Source organism: Camelus dromedarius, chromosome 7, assembly GCF_036321535.1.
Source record: "Camelus dromedarius isolate mCamDro1 chromosome 7, mCamDro1.pat, whole genome shotgun sequence".
Taxonomy (NCBI): domain Eukaryota; kingdom Metazoa; phylum Chordata; class Mammalia; order Artiodactyla; family Camelidae; genus Camelus; species Camelus dromedarius.
The window spans coordinates 8,378,025-8,394,981 of record NC_087442.1 but is presented as its reverse complement, the minus strand read 5'-3'; the positions used below and the strand labels follow the sequence as shown (position 1 = coordinate 8,394,981).

Sequence of the window (16,957 nt, the reverse complement as noted above, 5' to 3'; positions counted from 1 at the left end):
ACAGTACTGTTTACAGTGGACCTCTCTGAGACCTAACCATGATATTAAACTCAGAGTCTATTCTAGGAGTAGGCAAGTCTCCATAAAATTTTTATTTATCTTGAAAGGCAAATGCTTATTCATTGCATAACATTGAAAGACACGGCTCCTCCTCCCTAGCCCTCCCTAAACATCGTTAGATAGTTAGATGACCAATAATTCTTAACTGTGTCAGTAAAGTCAGCGAAAGGATTGGTTCCGCAGAGACAGAAGCAGCCCAGTACTGTATGTAGACTGGACGGAGGATGGAGTGTGGAGAGGTGTGAGCCGGGGAGAAGAGCCTGAGATGTATTACTGGAATGATCTGGATGTGAAGAGAAAATCTGGGTCTCTCCAGATATTCGTAATTCTCGTACCTGCCATGCATCAGATACCCTGAAGTAGTTATCCGTATGCCTGCTTCTTTCAGTTTTGCGTTTGTGTCCGTCTGTGTGCGTGTTGGCCTGAACGTAGTTTTCCTGGCAGCAGCGTGTGCTTGGTGTACGTGTGCACATGTAAGAGGGGGAATTAATTACATATTGAAAACATCTGCATCAGCGGCGCCTGCAGTCCCCGGGCTCCAGGCGGGATGCTCAGCCCCGTCACTTGGTGTTAGGACCACTCGGAAGACCTGCCGGTCGGACGCCGGATTCTGGTTCCCGGGGGGCCGGAGCGCCCGGAGCCTGTACCATCTCTGTCTGAAGGGGAGGAGAGAAGGGAGAGAGAAGGCATCCGAGCCACGGGCTCCTGTTTCCTGCCGCTGGGTGGGGGGCAGCCGGGGTTGGAGCCGGGCTGCACGATCACACCGCGAATTCCCAACTTCAGCACCGCCTCCCGCCCGGGGCGAGGCGCGCGCCCCGTTCCTCGGCCCCCGCCCCGGCTGATGGACCCGGGCCCGTGGGTTCCTTCTCCCGTCTGCTTCCCATCGAGGCGAGGGCAGGGCGGCAGGGTTCTGACAGCCCGAGGGGCACGGTAAGGAGGCGGCGGCGGCGGCGAAGGAGGAGCCGGGGAGGGGACTGGAGACGGGGAGACGAGGGAGGGCTCCCCCCGCCTCGCCGCCCGCTCGCCCGCCCGCCGCCCGGCTTCGCAGGCGCTGCTGGCGGCGGCGCGCGGCGGCGTCTCCAGGTCTCCGGCCGCGGCCGCCGCTGCTCGCGCCGCACCGCGGGGGAGATGCTGCCCCGCGCCGCGCCGCGCCGAGGCCGTGCGTGCGCCCTCCCGCCCGCCGGCGGGCTGCGTGCTCCGCTCCGCGCGAACACAGTCCCTCCATGTGAGCTGGCGGGCGGCGGCGAGCCCCTCTGAGTCACGCTGCCCGGCGGCCGGGGGAGCGCTCGCCCGCAGCGGCAGCCTCAGCCCCGCGCGCCCCGGCGCTCTCCCCTCCTCTGCGTCCTCCGCTCTCCTGATTTTCCGCCTCGTCCTTCGGTGAATTGTTATTTATTTATTTTTTTCCCTGAGAGGGAGAGGGCGGGGGTAGGTGTCCCCGCCTCTGCTCCCCCCCCCTCCCCACCTCCGTTCCCTTCTCGGTTTGAATTTCTTCCCCCTGGCATTTCACTGGTTCACAGAGCGAGAGGCGAGACCCGCGCGGAGGGAAGAGAGGAAGGCTGCGACCGCCCTGCTGCTCCGAGCCCGGCCGGACTGGAGCCCGGAGGGGGTGAGGGGCCCCGACGAGGAAGCGGGAGGGGCTGGGCTTCCTGCCCTGCCTGCGGACAGCCCCTCCGAGAAGCCCACCGCCAGGCGGACGGCGCCTCTCCGCAGCCAGCCTTTGGAGCACCGCGAGCCGGGAGGCGAAGGATGGTGGTGGCCCGGCCAGCCGGCTGCGGGGCAGCGCTCTGGCTCTGGATTGTCGGCGGCGTCCTCTGCAGAGCCCGGACGGCTCCCGCCACGTCGCGTAAGTAGCCCTGCCGCGGGCTCGCTGCGCGCTGGAGCAGTGGCAGTGCCGCATTGATGCTCCCCGCCGGGGTACCAACTCCGGGGTGCAGCCGCAGGTCTCGCCCCGCGATGGGTGTGCGGCGATCCGCCGTCACGCACTTGCAGCAGCCGCCGCAGCAGCGCAACTCCAGACCCCGCGCTCCGGGTTTGGGGTGGGGGAAGAGGGTTTTGACGCCGGGGATGTTTCTGGAAAGTTGTTTCTGGTCGCGGAGCTTGGCTGGCCACTGCTCGGTTAGGAGTGATGAGTGTAGATGACAGCTTCTTAGGAGTTATTCTTCCACTTCGGTGTGTTTGTGTGGAGGGAATTCGGTGCATTTTGCTTAGGTAGGTCAGTGAAGGGAAAGTGAAACAAGGCAAAAATAAGTTTCTTGTTCTTATTTATGGTTTTACCTTAAATGAGCATGGCTTTGAGGGGGTGAAAAAGGAGTGTATTTTGAGCAGTTCGGGCACCTATGTAGTTTTCTTTACCGCTCCCCCCTCCCCCACCCCACAGCAAGTTAATGACCGTTTAGTACTTGCTTATTAAAATGGAAGGCAGTGAATCCAGAATTGTAACTGAAATTGCTTCAATTCTCTGGCAGTTGGGTGTAATGCAGTCTTGGCTTGGGACAGTCAGGGCAAAACATCATTAATGCAGTAATGAACAGATTTCTTAAAAGAGTTCTCAGAAAAAGTGGTGCTGTTCAGTATGTTTATCTGTGTGTTTTAGCTAGCTTTTTCTTAAAAAGTTTGCTCACCTTTTTTTTTTTTTTTTTTAATGAGGTTAGAAAGAGTAGAAAGAAATGGAAGGTTCCAGCTCGTCTTCTGCATTGCTTTAGAAGTGCACGTTGTGCGTCTGGGGAGGAAATGCACGCGTGCTCCTTTGGTTCGGAAAGAGTTAAACACTAGAAAGATTGCCTATTGGAATCTTAGGGTAATATTCATAAGCCATACTTGTTCTGAGAATGAATGAGTTGTTAAGGAATAATCATGGATGTTTTAGAGTTTGAAAATAAATGTTTTTCATTTAGGAAAAAAAGTTTAGTGTTTTTTCGGAATTCAGACATGAAGTTGTACTACCTCTGTTTACAGATAAGGATGCAGGGATGCACTGAGGCATCTTTGTCCATCTGTTAATACCCATGTTCTTATTCCAGGGTGTAAATTTTAATAAAAATAAACACTGGAAAAGGACTTTGTAAGTTGTATTAAAAAAATCTACTAAACAACAGTATCATATGATGAACCGGTATTACTGGTTTGATATGTTTTCCCAAGTACAGGATTTGCTTCTCTTTCCTGGCATTTAAAGATGGAGAAGCCTAAATGGTCATCTAAGTTTGCAGTGAACTTGAAAAAAATGTTTGTAGCTTTTTCACAGAACAGATTAAACCTCAAAAAGTGATGCATTTTTAATGTTTAATGTCAATTTTATAGATTTAAACACAGGGCAGATATAATGCTTGGTATTAATATTTACATAAACATGTAACTATAGCCTGAGAGAACTATTCTGGTGAAATTTCAGTTTCCATGTCAAGGTCTGGTTATATAGAAATAATTGCCACTTTTCTCAGAAAATAATTTCATTATAAATTGAATTGATTATATTCACGGATTGAAGACCCCGGCTTCCAAGGTTTTTCCTGGGTTCTGTAGTTCATCTTTCTGCTTACTTTAATTATAATGAATTGATCTGAAAAATTCACCACATGTCAAGAATGGCACATGTGCAGCCATTGGCTTAATATATTTTGAGGATGGAAAAGTTGTTTCCAAAATATATTCTTAGTTGTTACAACTTAGAATTTGGTGCTAGGGAAGAGGAGAGACCATGACTTTTAGGATACTTAATAGTTATGTTGATTTTTAAGATTAATTTATTTACCTATCTCTTATTCCTCATAGTTTAAAAACATATAATGGCTTAATTAATATGACTTTTTATTTCATTTGAATCTAAATTTACGACCAAAACTCAATGTTACCCCCTGCCTAGAAATGAATTAAATAATAAGAATGATATAAATTTTACCAATTAGAGTGAGCTTCATGTATGCAGTACTTTAAATTTATATTTTTTACACTTAATGAAAAAAATTTATTTGCATAACATACAGCTTCGAAGAAGTTTGATCGTTAGATTCTTAATACTACAAACATCCAAAGGGGGAAAAATGGTAACTCCATGAATCTAAGATAATGAACAACTCAACCAGGAGAGGTCATCACAAGACAAAAAGTAGCATGAAAATCTAAAAGTAATGCTTTTATTTGCTGTACATTTTAAAAGTATGATGACTATGCTAAAATTTTCTGTCCCCAAATAACTTTTTACTATGATGACCATTTTCAGAAGATACAGTTAATATTTGTTAATTTGATAACAGTACTATTTCAAATATATATTTGCTTCTGGCTTCTCTTCTTCTCTCTTATTGAAATGGATATAAAAATGCTGTTCCTGTTAATACCATATATTTTATAACTAAACTAAAATAAACTTTAAAGAAGCTTATCGCTAGGATTAAGTAGAAATGGGATTTCATTTCTTGGCAGATAGTGGAAATGAGCTGCTACTGAGCTGATGGAGGCATGTAACCTCCCTCCTTGTGAACGTACACATACGGGGCACAGATGTAAAGTTTAAGCAGAGTGAGTTCTACTCTTAGGAAGTTATATTTATTTGAAAGACCCTGACAATGCAGTGCTAAATGATGAGGCATTTGAGCTAGCGTTTAGTGACTTTGATGTATTCTTAAAATATCCTAAATTTTGGCTTAAATAATGCTTTCTGACAAAAGTCATTTTACCTTTCTGTGGGTAGCCATTGAACTATAATTTCACTGACTGTCATATTTGAGAAATGTGTTTTCAATTGATCAAATACTTTCTAACAAATGTATTTTTACATATATAAACACAAATGTATGTAAATATGTACACATACATATATGGTGAAATCCTTTAAATACATGGTATATATAATGTATAGAGACATAATATTATATATATACACATAATATAGATATATTCTGTGTATTTACTGTGTGTAAAATATGTGCATGTTCATATACTTTCTAATATGTCCTTCAAGGGGTTTAACTTACAAGTTTACGGATAGATCTTTTCCAGTGCAATTATTTCAAGTAACTAAATCAACAATATCAAAGCAATTATATTTGTCTATTTTCTCTCTCTTTAATTCTTATACCACCCTTAAAAGCGTATCTTTCAAATAGTTGAGTTAAATGTAAAACATGTAAGTAAATACAGAAACAAATACTATTAGTTTATACTGAGCTGGAACATAGTAATGAATTTGTCTTAATAAAATAAATTTAATTTAAAAATTGCTTTAGGCCAGCAAAATTCACTGACTGATAAGAGGTAGTACATTATTTACTTAATCCAAACTAACAACAGAAAATTATTATTTACTCATTAGAGACAAACATATAATCGTGATCTCATTGTAGGCATTAATATTCAGGAAACAGGGGTCTTTGTCTAAGTTTTTTTCTTTAACATCGATATGTGGAAAAAATGAGTATGAAAAAAGCAATCCACAAAGCCATATAGTTTTTATTAAGTTTATACAGGTATCAGTATATAACACCATTTTGAGATAAGTAACATCAAAGTTGTTTGACGTTCATCATAAATATTTAAAAATCACATTTCTAATGTTTTTTCTATTCTAATTGGCAGGGCATTTTGTTATATAACTTTTTTTTTGAGATTTTTAAATCACTTCTCTTAATTATAAATTCTTCCAGAGAAAATCTTAATAAGTCTTTAAAAGTGAACTGGTAAGTCTTCTTGTTTGATGTATCCTTTTCATGACTGAAACATAAAAAGAATTCACTGTACCTCTCCCTCTCCTTGGCTTGCTTCTCTTTTTTAAAGTAGAGTTTATTTGTTGTAAGTGTTGCACAGAATAAGGAGAGATTCTAGGTTCAGAAATTCTTACTTCAAGTCCAGTGGGTGATTATCTTAAACTATTAAACATACCGAGAACCATCTTCTGCATGTTGTCTGCATAGTGATTGGTTTTAATAGGATGAAGAAATAAACGTGTACTTTAAAAAATTTCCCATATCTAATTGATTTGAGAAGTGCGTTATTTTATCTTTTACTGCTATTTACTAAGTTAAACAATAGAGAACATAATAATTTAAACTCGAAAGTACAGTGTCAGGGAAATAAAGTGAATGCTATGTTGATATCTATATCAGTATCTGAAACAATGTTATCAGTGTTTCTAGGAATATGTATTTTAAGATAAGTAACTTATGGAAAGATAAGATATATTTCTGTAATCATCTAATATTTGGCCATTGGAAAAAATTACGTGCTGATTTTTGCCATTTTGATATGTAAGAACGTGATAAATGATCTTGATAGAGGCTTTGACTTTTCAAATGAGAGACTTAAAAATGAAGACGTCTCAACAGAGTGATCAGTTAAAACACTGGATCATCCCATCTCCTGGGATCTGTAGAACCTGTTCTAGGTCTGACCAACGAAAGATGTTATCAGGTTCTGGAGGTGCCACCTATTTTTCCATCCTAATGTTTTCTTTTATGTGGAGAAAAACTGCACTTGTAACATTCTTAGCCTCTCTCTCTGCAGTTCACTGCTTCATCCCACATTAGGGGGAGTGACTTACCTGTTGGGTGAGTTTGGGAGGAGGACCTAGTACCGCTGAGCCCCTCCAGGGTCTTCCTTCCAGGCTGCCTGCAGAAAGTGTAGATTCCACTGAAAGACATACAAGAGTGGGCTGTGGCTCTGTGATGATATGAGGAGCCTTATGATGTTCGATTCTTCCTTTGGCTGGAAAGTCTGCGTAATTTCAGAATTAAGGTGAATGCATCCCACTGTTGCCACCCAGTTAAGCCCTATTCCTCTGTATCGGCAATTATTTTGTAAAGGGTGATACTTGCCTTCCATCTGTGACTTCTTTTCTGATCTAGAACTCGCTAGAGAAAAGAGTGCTATTTATTGTTCCCTGTGAGACTCAAAGATGTTAAAATTGACAGTCATCAATTGACTTAGTATTGAACTAAATGAACACGAGGAAACGTTTGCCTCTCTTAAAAACCAGCAATGAAATCAGACTTGTTTTTCCCGTTTGAGGTTGAGTTGGAGAGTTGGGCCTACATTCACTCTGATCTCCAAGCCCTTCTTTCATCCATCCATTCATTCATATTTCTGCATGGTCCTAGTAGTGATATTTCTGTTGGAGAGACACTTAGAACACCATTTCTTTATCTATAGTCAATAACGTTACCATTTTAAACACATCTCAATTATGGACGTTAGTGGCTACGCATTCAATTCCATCTTATCCATGTGAGCATCAGGTGAATTTGACATGCCTTGAAGCGGTAGTTATTCCTGTTCCGGGTCCTACTGCAGAATCATGGAGTGTTAGATGTTTTGGGCCAGCTATTCCAAAAAAAAAAAAAAAAAAAAAAAGGAGTCATTTGCGCGTTGGAAACACAGTTGATAATTCCCTCATTTGTAAATTCTGGAAAAGAGCTTGTTAAACTCTTATTTAGTTCATTTTGGGGGTAGACTCTTCATAATAACAGCTTGAAGTCACTGAGTTTTTTTTTATAGCACTCCAGATTTCAAAAGCTCCCCTGATAGTGGGAAATCTGGAAATAAAGATGTATTCGTTGGCTCTGAGCTTGCTTGCTGAAGAGATCACATTTCTGGTATATTGTAAAAGCACTGAAGAAATACAGACCAGCTCCTGAGGGCCGTATTCTGCATTTTCCTTATGATTTAAGTCTGTTTGAAATACTCTCAGAAACAGAGTGATAGTTTCTTTAATGTTTTCATATTTAGGAAGGAGGTAAAATTAGTTCCTGAGAATATTTTTTACCAGGAAAAATGATCCCCCAAGATATGTAAGGTTCTCCTCCCTTTTCTAATGAGGTCACCCCTGCTTTGTTGCGCTGATGGTGGGTTAGTGATCTCAGGACGTGTCTCATAGAAAATGGTTAAAGGTCAGCCTTCACACTGTCAGGTTCACTGACTCTGTCTTGTGTGGTGCGTCCACACTGAAATCAAATTATATAGAATTTAATTGAATTCAGCAAGGATTTGCTCACATCCGTGCATTAGATGTCATGCTGGAAAAAGTCTGTAAAAAGACAGATTTTTGAGTTGATCCCTCATTTTCTGCCAGCTACTTTGACTGCGTCAGCTAAGGCGTTAAGTTATAGTATGGTTTAAAAGGAATACATGGACAAAGTCAATACGTATGCTCTGAACTTACAAAACAGCTTATTATGTGTTGAAATACCATGCTTTGCCAAGGAAAAGAATACATTTATCTCTAAGAATATTCTTAAAATGGAAGGTGGTTATTACAACTTGTAAATCATACAGACTTAAACAGTTATTTTGAACTAACATGAAACATATGTCGATTAAATTGCATCGCTCTGTTAACGCGTATTTTTTTCCCTACATGCCCATACCCACAATAACACGTGAGTTTGATGCCACCATCAAGGCCAATGTTGCTAGTCTATCACAGCATTTTTTTCTTAATGAGTCTGAACGTGGCTGCAGAATCAAACAAATCCTTCTCAATACAGTATACCGGACAACCACGAACAACCTCATAAAATTTGATCTATAAAATAAAGCATTATTTTTTACTCACATTATGTGTAATATCATCACCGTAAGTTTCTCAGCTGACTTTTGTTAGTGAGAAAACACTCATTGTTACTTAAATCACATGATTAATATTAAATGTTATTGTATGAAAAGACTATTGAGGAGAATCTGTGCCTACCTTACAGTAGAAGAGGTCTTTAACAGTAGTGATAAAATCTCCGAGAAAAAAAAGTCATCATACTTCGTGCACATCTGTAGTCGATGTGAGATTTACTCAGATATCTTAAAAGAAGCATTTAAGTGTCTCGTGGCTAGTTTAAAGCAGATGTTAGTTATCTCTGCTATGCTTTTTGGTTGTCTGAAGTATGGGAATCAAGAATAACCGTTTTCTGCTGGAGAGGGTGTGGAGAAAAGAGAACCCTCCTACACTGTTGGTGGGAAGGTAGTTTGGTGCAGCCTTTGTGTAAAACAGTATGGAGATTCCTCAAAAACTAAAAATAGATTTACCGTATGATCCAGCAGTCCCACTCCTGGGTGTATATCGAGAGGGAACTCAAATTCAAAAATATACATGCACCTCAATGTTCATGGTAGCACTATATACAATAGCCAAGACATGGAAACAACCTAAATGACCATCGGCAGATGACTGGATGAAGAAGTTGTGGTATATTTATACAATGGAATACTACTCAGCCATAAAAAGAATAAAATAATGCCATTTGCAGCAACATGGATGGACCTGGAGATCGTCATTCTAAGTGAAGTAAGCTAGAAAGAGAAAGAAAATACCATATAATATCACTCATATGTAGAATCTGAAAAAAAAAAAGACACAAATGGGCTTATTTACAAAACAGAAGCAGACTCACAGACATAGAAAACAAACTTATAGTTACCAGGAGGGGGATGTGGGTAAGAAGGGATAAATTGGAAGTTCAAGATTTGCAGATACTAACGACTATATATAAAACAGATAAATAACGAGTTTATACTGTGTAGTGCAGGGAACTATATTAAGTACCTTGTAGTAACCTATAATGAAAAAGAATATGAAAATGAATGTTTATGTATATGTACGACTGAAACATTATGCTGTACACCAGAAATTGACACAACATTGTAAACTGACTATACTTTAATAAAAAAAAGAATAACCATTTTATTATGTCAGTTGACAAAGATAATACTGTGTCAAAGATAACAATGTGTCATAATTGGGTATTTATATTGTTTCTGCTATTAAGAATGCAAAAATAAACAGCTTCATTCAGATATTATAGCTGATGTGTTTTTTTTGTGTGTGTGGAATTAATGTCAAAGACCGGGGTGCTTGATCAAAAATATATATCTTTTCTTTAATAAAGTTTTCTGATTGAGTTCTATGAATTTGTAGTAACTTACATTTTTAGCCCCGATGACTTAGTGCACTTTTCCAGAACTCCAGGCATCAACAGACATTCTTATGTTTTACAATTTTTGCCAGTTGATGAGAATACCAATGTTTGTTGATCATTGACTTCAGGTTGGGCACTACTGTACTCTTTAGAAGTCCTCATTTAGTTCTTATAACGTTGATTCAGTTTGCAGATAAGAAAGCTGAGGCAGATGGAAAAGTTAAGTACTGTTCCACGGCCACCAGTATGACCTTAACAACATGGTGCTGCTTAGTGAAATAGTATGTCATTCATTTCCAGTTCTCTGACTAATATTGAGTTTCATCTTGCAGCTAGGCAATATTTTACGGTTAATTACATGCTTGCATAAAGTTAGAGGGGAAAAGAGACTTGTCATCATTATATTTCTATTTCAGTAATAACATTAAATAATAATGTGTACAATTGTTATTTACTTACTTCCTCTTCATAAGAAAGTGATTTTACAGTGTAATGCTGTCTTTTGGGTATTAGGAACAGCTAATAGTTATGTGGTGAAAATATTTATTTAAAGCTGGGTAAAATATGTTTGAAAATACTGTATCAGTTATGAATAATAGCTGTTTCAAACTGGGTTCTCAGGAAATTTGGCTCTGTGTACCTATCCAAAACTGTAAATATTATTGCCATCACTAAAGGTTAAAAGATGATACCTGTTGTTTTGAGTATCAATTTCTTGTAATATCTAAACCATAAAACTTTTCTTGAGAATCTTGTTGAGAGGAAAACTTCTGTACTTTAATGGAGGTGGGAGAATATTTGTCTCACAAATATTTGTCAGTTCTGATGCTGTTCTCTGTTTTCCATTCCCATCACTGTAGCTCTATTCAGAGTTTCAGCATTTCCCTCCGGGCATTAATTTAGCAGCCTCCTAGTATGCCTTCTTGCTTTTGATCTTTCTTCTCTAGTTTATCATCAATATCTATGCCAGAAAAGTTTCCTAAAACACAGATCTTCTCATAGTGCTCAACTTCTCTGGTTCTCGTCTGTCCCTTTGATGTAATCCCCCCAACCCAACACTTGTACCCCGTAAACTTGCCATACTGAAATCCTTGCAGTTTCTTCAATACATATGCTGTTTCCGATCACATTCCTCTTATGCCTTCTTACATTTTGTTCCCTATGCCTTTTCCTATGTTGTATATGTTGATTTAGGGGAAATAAAAACCCACCAAAAACTAATATATGACCAAAACCTCAGAACTTTGGAGAAGACTGGAAGTACCATCACCTCCCTGTGGTGATCTGGTCTAATTGCAGGCAAAATACTAAGCTTATAGTAAGCAATTTCTTTGCTATTTGGGCTTATAAGAGATAGAGTGGTGACAAAGATGCAGGTTACTCTCAATTATCTGATGTTAGAGTGAGAAATTACTCAAATTGCTGACAATGGAAGGAAGGCAAGAAACATTTTTTTCAATGATAAAACAGAAAATTATTTATCATTGTTTATACATGAATACGAGTTTATCATTCCAAAGTAAATAATGAAACGATACTGTGAAATCTCTGCAACTTCTCCAGCCCCTTTCCTCCATGGCTCTATTTTGTAGCATTTTCTGTATTTCACTTAAGCAGTATGGTTTGTCAGACCCATTAGAAGCCAAGCATTGCCCTTTTCAAAACACGTTTCAGAGAAATACCTGTAATCTGCATGCAAATTAAGGACAGATGTCAACAAAATAATTATTGTGCCTGACACTTACTTGAAATAAAGTGCTTAGGTTGTCAAAAAAATCTTGTAAATGATAGTGGTAGTTCCAGAGAAACTTGATAATTCTATATATTTAGTGTATAATAATCCAGCATATTAGTTGATATTGTTGAAGTTGCTATGAATGTCAGTGAATTGCATTTTGATTTTCAATGTAACAAAAACCTCCTTTGATGAGTACAAAGAATAGGCACTTACATCCTATGTGTCTATGTTTGGAATTAACTCTTTTCATCCCTACATTTGAAACTTTCTATTGGCTGAGCCTCAACCTTAAAATATCCTCCAGCTTTGCCTTTTCAAAGTCGGCCTATCCAGCAAAACCAGTTTCAATTTTACATCCTTTACAGTGATTCCCCTGGCATTGCCTACTGATAACACAAGTTACTCCCTTGTCTCTTAGCCCAGTTTGCACAGACACAGCCTATATTTTGTTCTTAGATTAACAGATAGAAGGTTGTGGTTGTATCAAAAGAATTAGACTTCAGTAAACATATTTTACTGTATGAGGCACAGTACGAGTTGCATTGAATTATTGTATAAAATGAGTCCATTACCTCTCTTCCAGAATACGCAAAGCTTAAGGATGCTCAGCAGATTTAAAGCTCATTGGTTTTGCTTGTAAACAGTTACCCCTTATACTAACACAAATTCTGCATTTTCATAAATTCTTTCTATTAGTCTTAGGTGGACTTTTAAGGTAGTAAAAATCTTAATATTTTCCCCATATTCTACTTGAAGAAAGATATCAAATCTGATTAAATGTAATTTTAATAGTCACTATTTTATAGAGAGTTAATTAATATCTCAAAGATGAATATATCCATTAGGAGTAAACATGGTGATATATATTTACTTATATCCTCCAAATTACCTTTAATGTTCCTAGTTGCATAAGCAGTATTAAATAAATATAATTGAATTGAATTGACAGGTTAGTTCTGTATACAAATTGTGCTCAGCTGTAGCAGCAAGTAAAGATTTCTTAGTTGTAATTTTGTAGATAAAAACACTATAGTCAAAAGTAATATAATTTTAATATAATATTAGTTACAATAAAGTTTATCTGTAAGTAGTTGTCCTCTTATTATAAAAATACTGCCTTAAAACTGACCTGTCTGTATGAATCAAAAGCAAACAAACAAAAAAGAATCATTTCAGAGGACTGTCATTCAAAAGTAACAGGGCTATTAAAGTTCTTTAAATTAATTTAAATTAAAAGGCTAGTTTACACCTATTTGCTCAAAAGGAAAGGCAACATAGTTTTGAATTTCAATTTATTATCTGTTCTTTCCCCAAAGTATAATAGGAAAATATTACTGCAGTTTGAGTAGTCTTCATATCATGGAAACATGGTTTAACGTTACGTAATTACTGCACACAGTGATCTGAAAGCATTTCAGTTTTACCAAGATTATATCATCACCCAAAACATTCATTTTGGAATTTAAAATGTATTGTTACGGTAAATTTTTAGATTATAGATGGCAAAATTAGAGTAACATTCACTTTCAAAAAGAGATTTCAAGTCTTGTAAATAAAAGGACATTATTTCTTTTATTAAATTGGCATCAGTAAGGCTTTTTATAAAAGGCTTTCAGATCTGTTGTTTGTATGTTTTATACGTCTATAATTATAGTATTTAGAGCATCTCATACTGTATTTGTTTCTGCGTATTGAACTTTCAGATGACAAATGCACAAATGGTAGATCCAAAGACAAACCATGTTAGCAATGGAAATGCTGGCCTCTTGCAGTGGTCCTAAGACAGTCTTCCCTAAGGAACAGGTAGAGGGACTTCTCAGAAGCATGCATTGAAGATTAGTGTGTTTCGGAAAAATTAGTGACCTAGGCCTAGCGCTGAAATTATTTGTCATTATTTTATTTGTTATGCTTTTAATAAGCTTCCACAGAACACTTTCAGTTTATAAAATTTTAGTAGGAAAAAGTGCTATTTGATGATATGCTTCTGTAAGTCACACATCCTATTTAAGGCTTCTTACCTCCTATTTCAAAATCATTTTAACTGTCCTTCTTGCAATATTTGACCTTAGCGAGTTACCTTAAATCTCCCTTCTATTTAGTAGGCATGCTAGAATTTCAATTAAAATTATTCAGTCATCTCAGCAAGTCCCGAAGTAAGTTCATCAGGGAGAGATTAACTAAATCCTCTCCATTATGACATTTTAGTTGGAACTTAAAGAATAAGAAGGAACTAGCCAAGAAAAGAGGAGAGGAAGAGGGTTCCAGGCAGGGGAGGACAACTCTGCAATCCCACACTGGCCACTCTGATGAGGAGGTATTTAGGGATTTTGGAATAAGTCTTTTGTAAAGCATATAACAAAAATAAAACTTTGAGAGAGTAGATGATGGTGCTTGATGGTTTATCAGCAGATGGAGGAAAAATAAATCTTTACTGGCTGAAATATAGACAATAAGCATTTAGTGCCTTTAATCAGAGAATTATATATGTTTTACCAGTTTTGTTAAAAATAGGCGTTAAGAAAACCTTACACACTGTGTGAACTTAACTATTTGCCAAGTCAATTAATTTATGACAGAGGAGCCAAGAATATATGAAGGGGAAAGCACAATCTCTTCAGTAAATAGTGTTGGGGAAACTGGACAGCCATATGCAAAAAGAGGAACTGGACCAGTATTTTACACCAGACACCAAAATCAACACAAAATGGGTTAAAGACTTGAATGTGAGACCTGAGACTATAAAATGCCCAGAAGAAAACAGAGGTGCTAAGCTCCTTGACTTTGGTCTTGGTGATGATGTTTTGGATCTGACACCGAAAGCAAAGGCAGCAATAGCAGAATAAAATGCACGGGACCTCATCAAACTAAAAAGATTCATTACCGCAAAGGAAACCATCAACAAGATGAGAAGGCAACCTACGGGATGGGAAAAGTGTTTTCGAACCTTATGCAGTAGTTCCTCCTTGTGCATGGTTTCTCTTTCCAAGTTTTCAATTACCTGAAATCAGCTGCAGTCTGAAAATTCTAAACGAAAACTTCCGGAAGTAAGTAAGCAATTCGTAAGTTTCCAATAGCTTTCGATTCTGAGTTGCTCGATGGAATCTCGTGCCATCCTGCTCTGTCCCGCCCGGGACGTGAGTTACCTCTTTGTCCAGCGGGTCCTGATTCTTAGTCACTTAGTAGCCAACGTGGCTATCAGATTGACTGACCTGATTTTCAGTTCTCAGTATTGACTATGGCCGTGCTTGTGTTCACATAGCCCTTATTTTACTTAATAATGGCCCCAAAGTGCAGGGGTAGTGATCCTGGCAAAGTGGACATGCCGGAGAGCAGCCACGGAGCGCTTCCTTTAAGTCAGAAGGTGAAAGTTTTCAACTTAAAAAGGAGAGAAAATACGCTGCGGGTGCTGAGACCTGGAGTAAAAACGAGCCTTCACCCCATGAAATTGTGACGCAGGAAAGAGAAATTCATGTTCGCTTTGACTTTCCACCTAAAATTGCAGAACGTATAGACGCTTCATTAAAGTATGTTCTTCTAATTGTTTTATTATTCGTTACTGTTGATCTCTTTCAGTGCCTGATTTATAAATTAAACCCGAGTTACATGTGTACATACAGGAAAAAAGCACAGTATGTATGGGGTTCAGTACTGTCCACTATATATGGGTCTCAGGTATCCACTGGGGGTCTTGGAACATGTCCCCTGATCCAAGGATAAAGAGGGGGACTACTGTATCTATTAAGGTGTTGATATCCAAAATACGTGAAGAGCTCATACAACTCAATAGCAAAAAAAAAAAAAAAAAAAAAAAATCCAGACAATCCGATTGAAAATGGGCAGAAGATCTGAATAAACATTTTTCTGAAGAAGACACACAACCAGCAAGTGCTTGAAAAGATGCCCAGCCACACTGATCATCTGGGCAGTGACAATCAAAATGACAACGAGGTGTCAGCTCACACCTGTTAGAATGGCTGTCATCAAAAGCACAAGAACTAACAAGTGTGGGTGAGGATGTGAAGGAAAGGGAAGCCTTGTGCCCTGTTGGTAGAAATGGAAACTGGTGCAGTTACTATGGAAAATGATACGGACATTCCTTAAAAAATTAAAAATAGAATTACTGTATGATTTAGCAATTCCACTGCTGAGTACTTATCTGAAGAAAATGAAAACACTAATTTCAAAAGATGTCTGCACCCCCATGTGCACTGCAGTATTATTTACAATAGCCAAGACGTGGAATCAACCCAAGTGTCCATTGAAGGGTGAGTGGGTGAAGTTGTGATTATATACATATATATAAATATGTATACCACATATATAATGGAATATTATTTAGCCATAAAATGATTGAAATCTTGCCACTTGCAACAACATGGATGCACCTAAAGGACATTATGCTAAGTGAGGTAAGTCAAGAAAGATAAATACCATAGGATCTCACTTATATGTGAAACCTAAGTTAATAAATCAAGTGCAAAGATACAGAGAACAGACTGGTGGGTTGAAGGTATAGCAAAATGGGGGAAAGGGGTGAAAAGGTACAGATTTCCAGTTATAGAACAATTAAGTCATGGCTGTGTAATGTACAGCATGGAGGTGATAGTTAAAATACTGTATTGCGTATTTGAAAGTTGCTAAGAGAGTAAATCGTAAAAGTTCTCATCACAAGAAAAAAACTCTGCAACTGTGCAGTGATAAACGTTAACTAGATTTGTGGTAGTGATTGTCTCATTATATATACAAATATCTAACCATTATGTTGTACACCTGAAACTAATGTAATATTATATATCAGTTATACTTCAATTTGAAAAAAAGAGACAATCTTATACTCTATGAATGAACTTCACTATCTGCCAAGTTGGAAATCCAGACTAAAAAAAGTATACATTACTACACAGAGAATGCATGGCATAGATTTGGGGTGTAGGGTGGGTGACAATAAGGATTTTTTTTTTAGCTGCCGTTTTAAAATATATTCAGTCTTTAAACTTTTTGGAAAATTTTATCTGTTTCTGTTTTGCTTTTTTTTTTTTGTGGTTGTCTTACTTGATTATATGAGCTAAAAGTAGTCGGAATCTACCTTGGTTTAATGTTAAATGGCATATTTGGTTAGGCAGACTTCACCGAAGCAAACACAAACCAGAATACTAATATATGAGTGTTTCCTGTATGTATGTGTGTATCTGTGTGTATGTATGTGTTTATGTATGGATGGATGTGTGTATTTATGTATTTATTCACCAGCCCTGAGTTG

The 16,957-nt window shown here is 38.5% G+C and overlaps 1 protein-coding gene across 2 annotated transcripts in view; it reads left to right on the top strand.

Moving 5' to 3' along the window:
• Positions 1-693: 693 nt before the first annotated feature.
• Positions 694-16,957, top strand: part of CNTNAP2 (contactin associated protein 2) — a 1,833,097-nt gene continuing 1,816,833 nt past the window's right edge. Inside the window, exons 1-2 of one of the 2 annotated variants that reach the window (XM_064487267.1) lie at positions 694-990; positions 1,578-1,903. In XM_064487267.1, the coding sequence (XP_064343337.1) occupies positions 902-990; positions 1,578-1,903 (415 nt within the window). In that variant the 5' untranslated portion in view covers positions 694-901. Of the gene's footprint in view, positions 991-1,271; positions 1,438-1,577; positions 1,904-16,957 lie in introns of those variants that run through there. The other variant, XM_064487269.1, reaches the window with a different exon arrangement.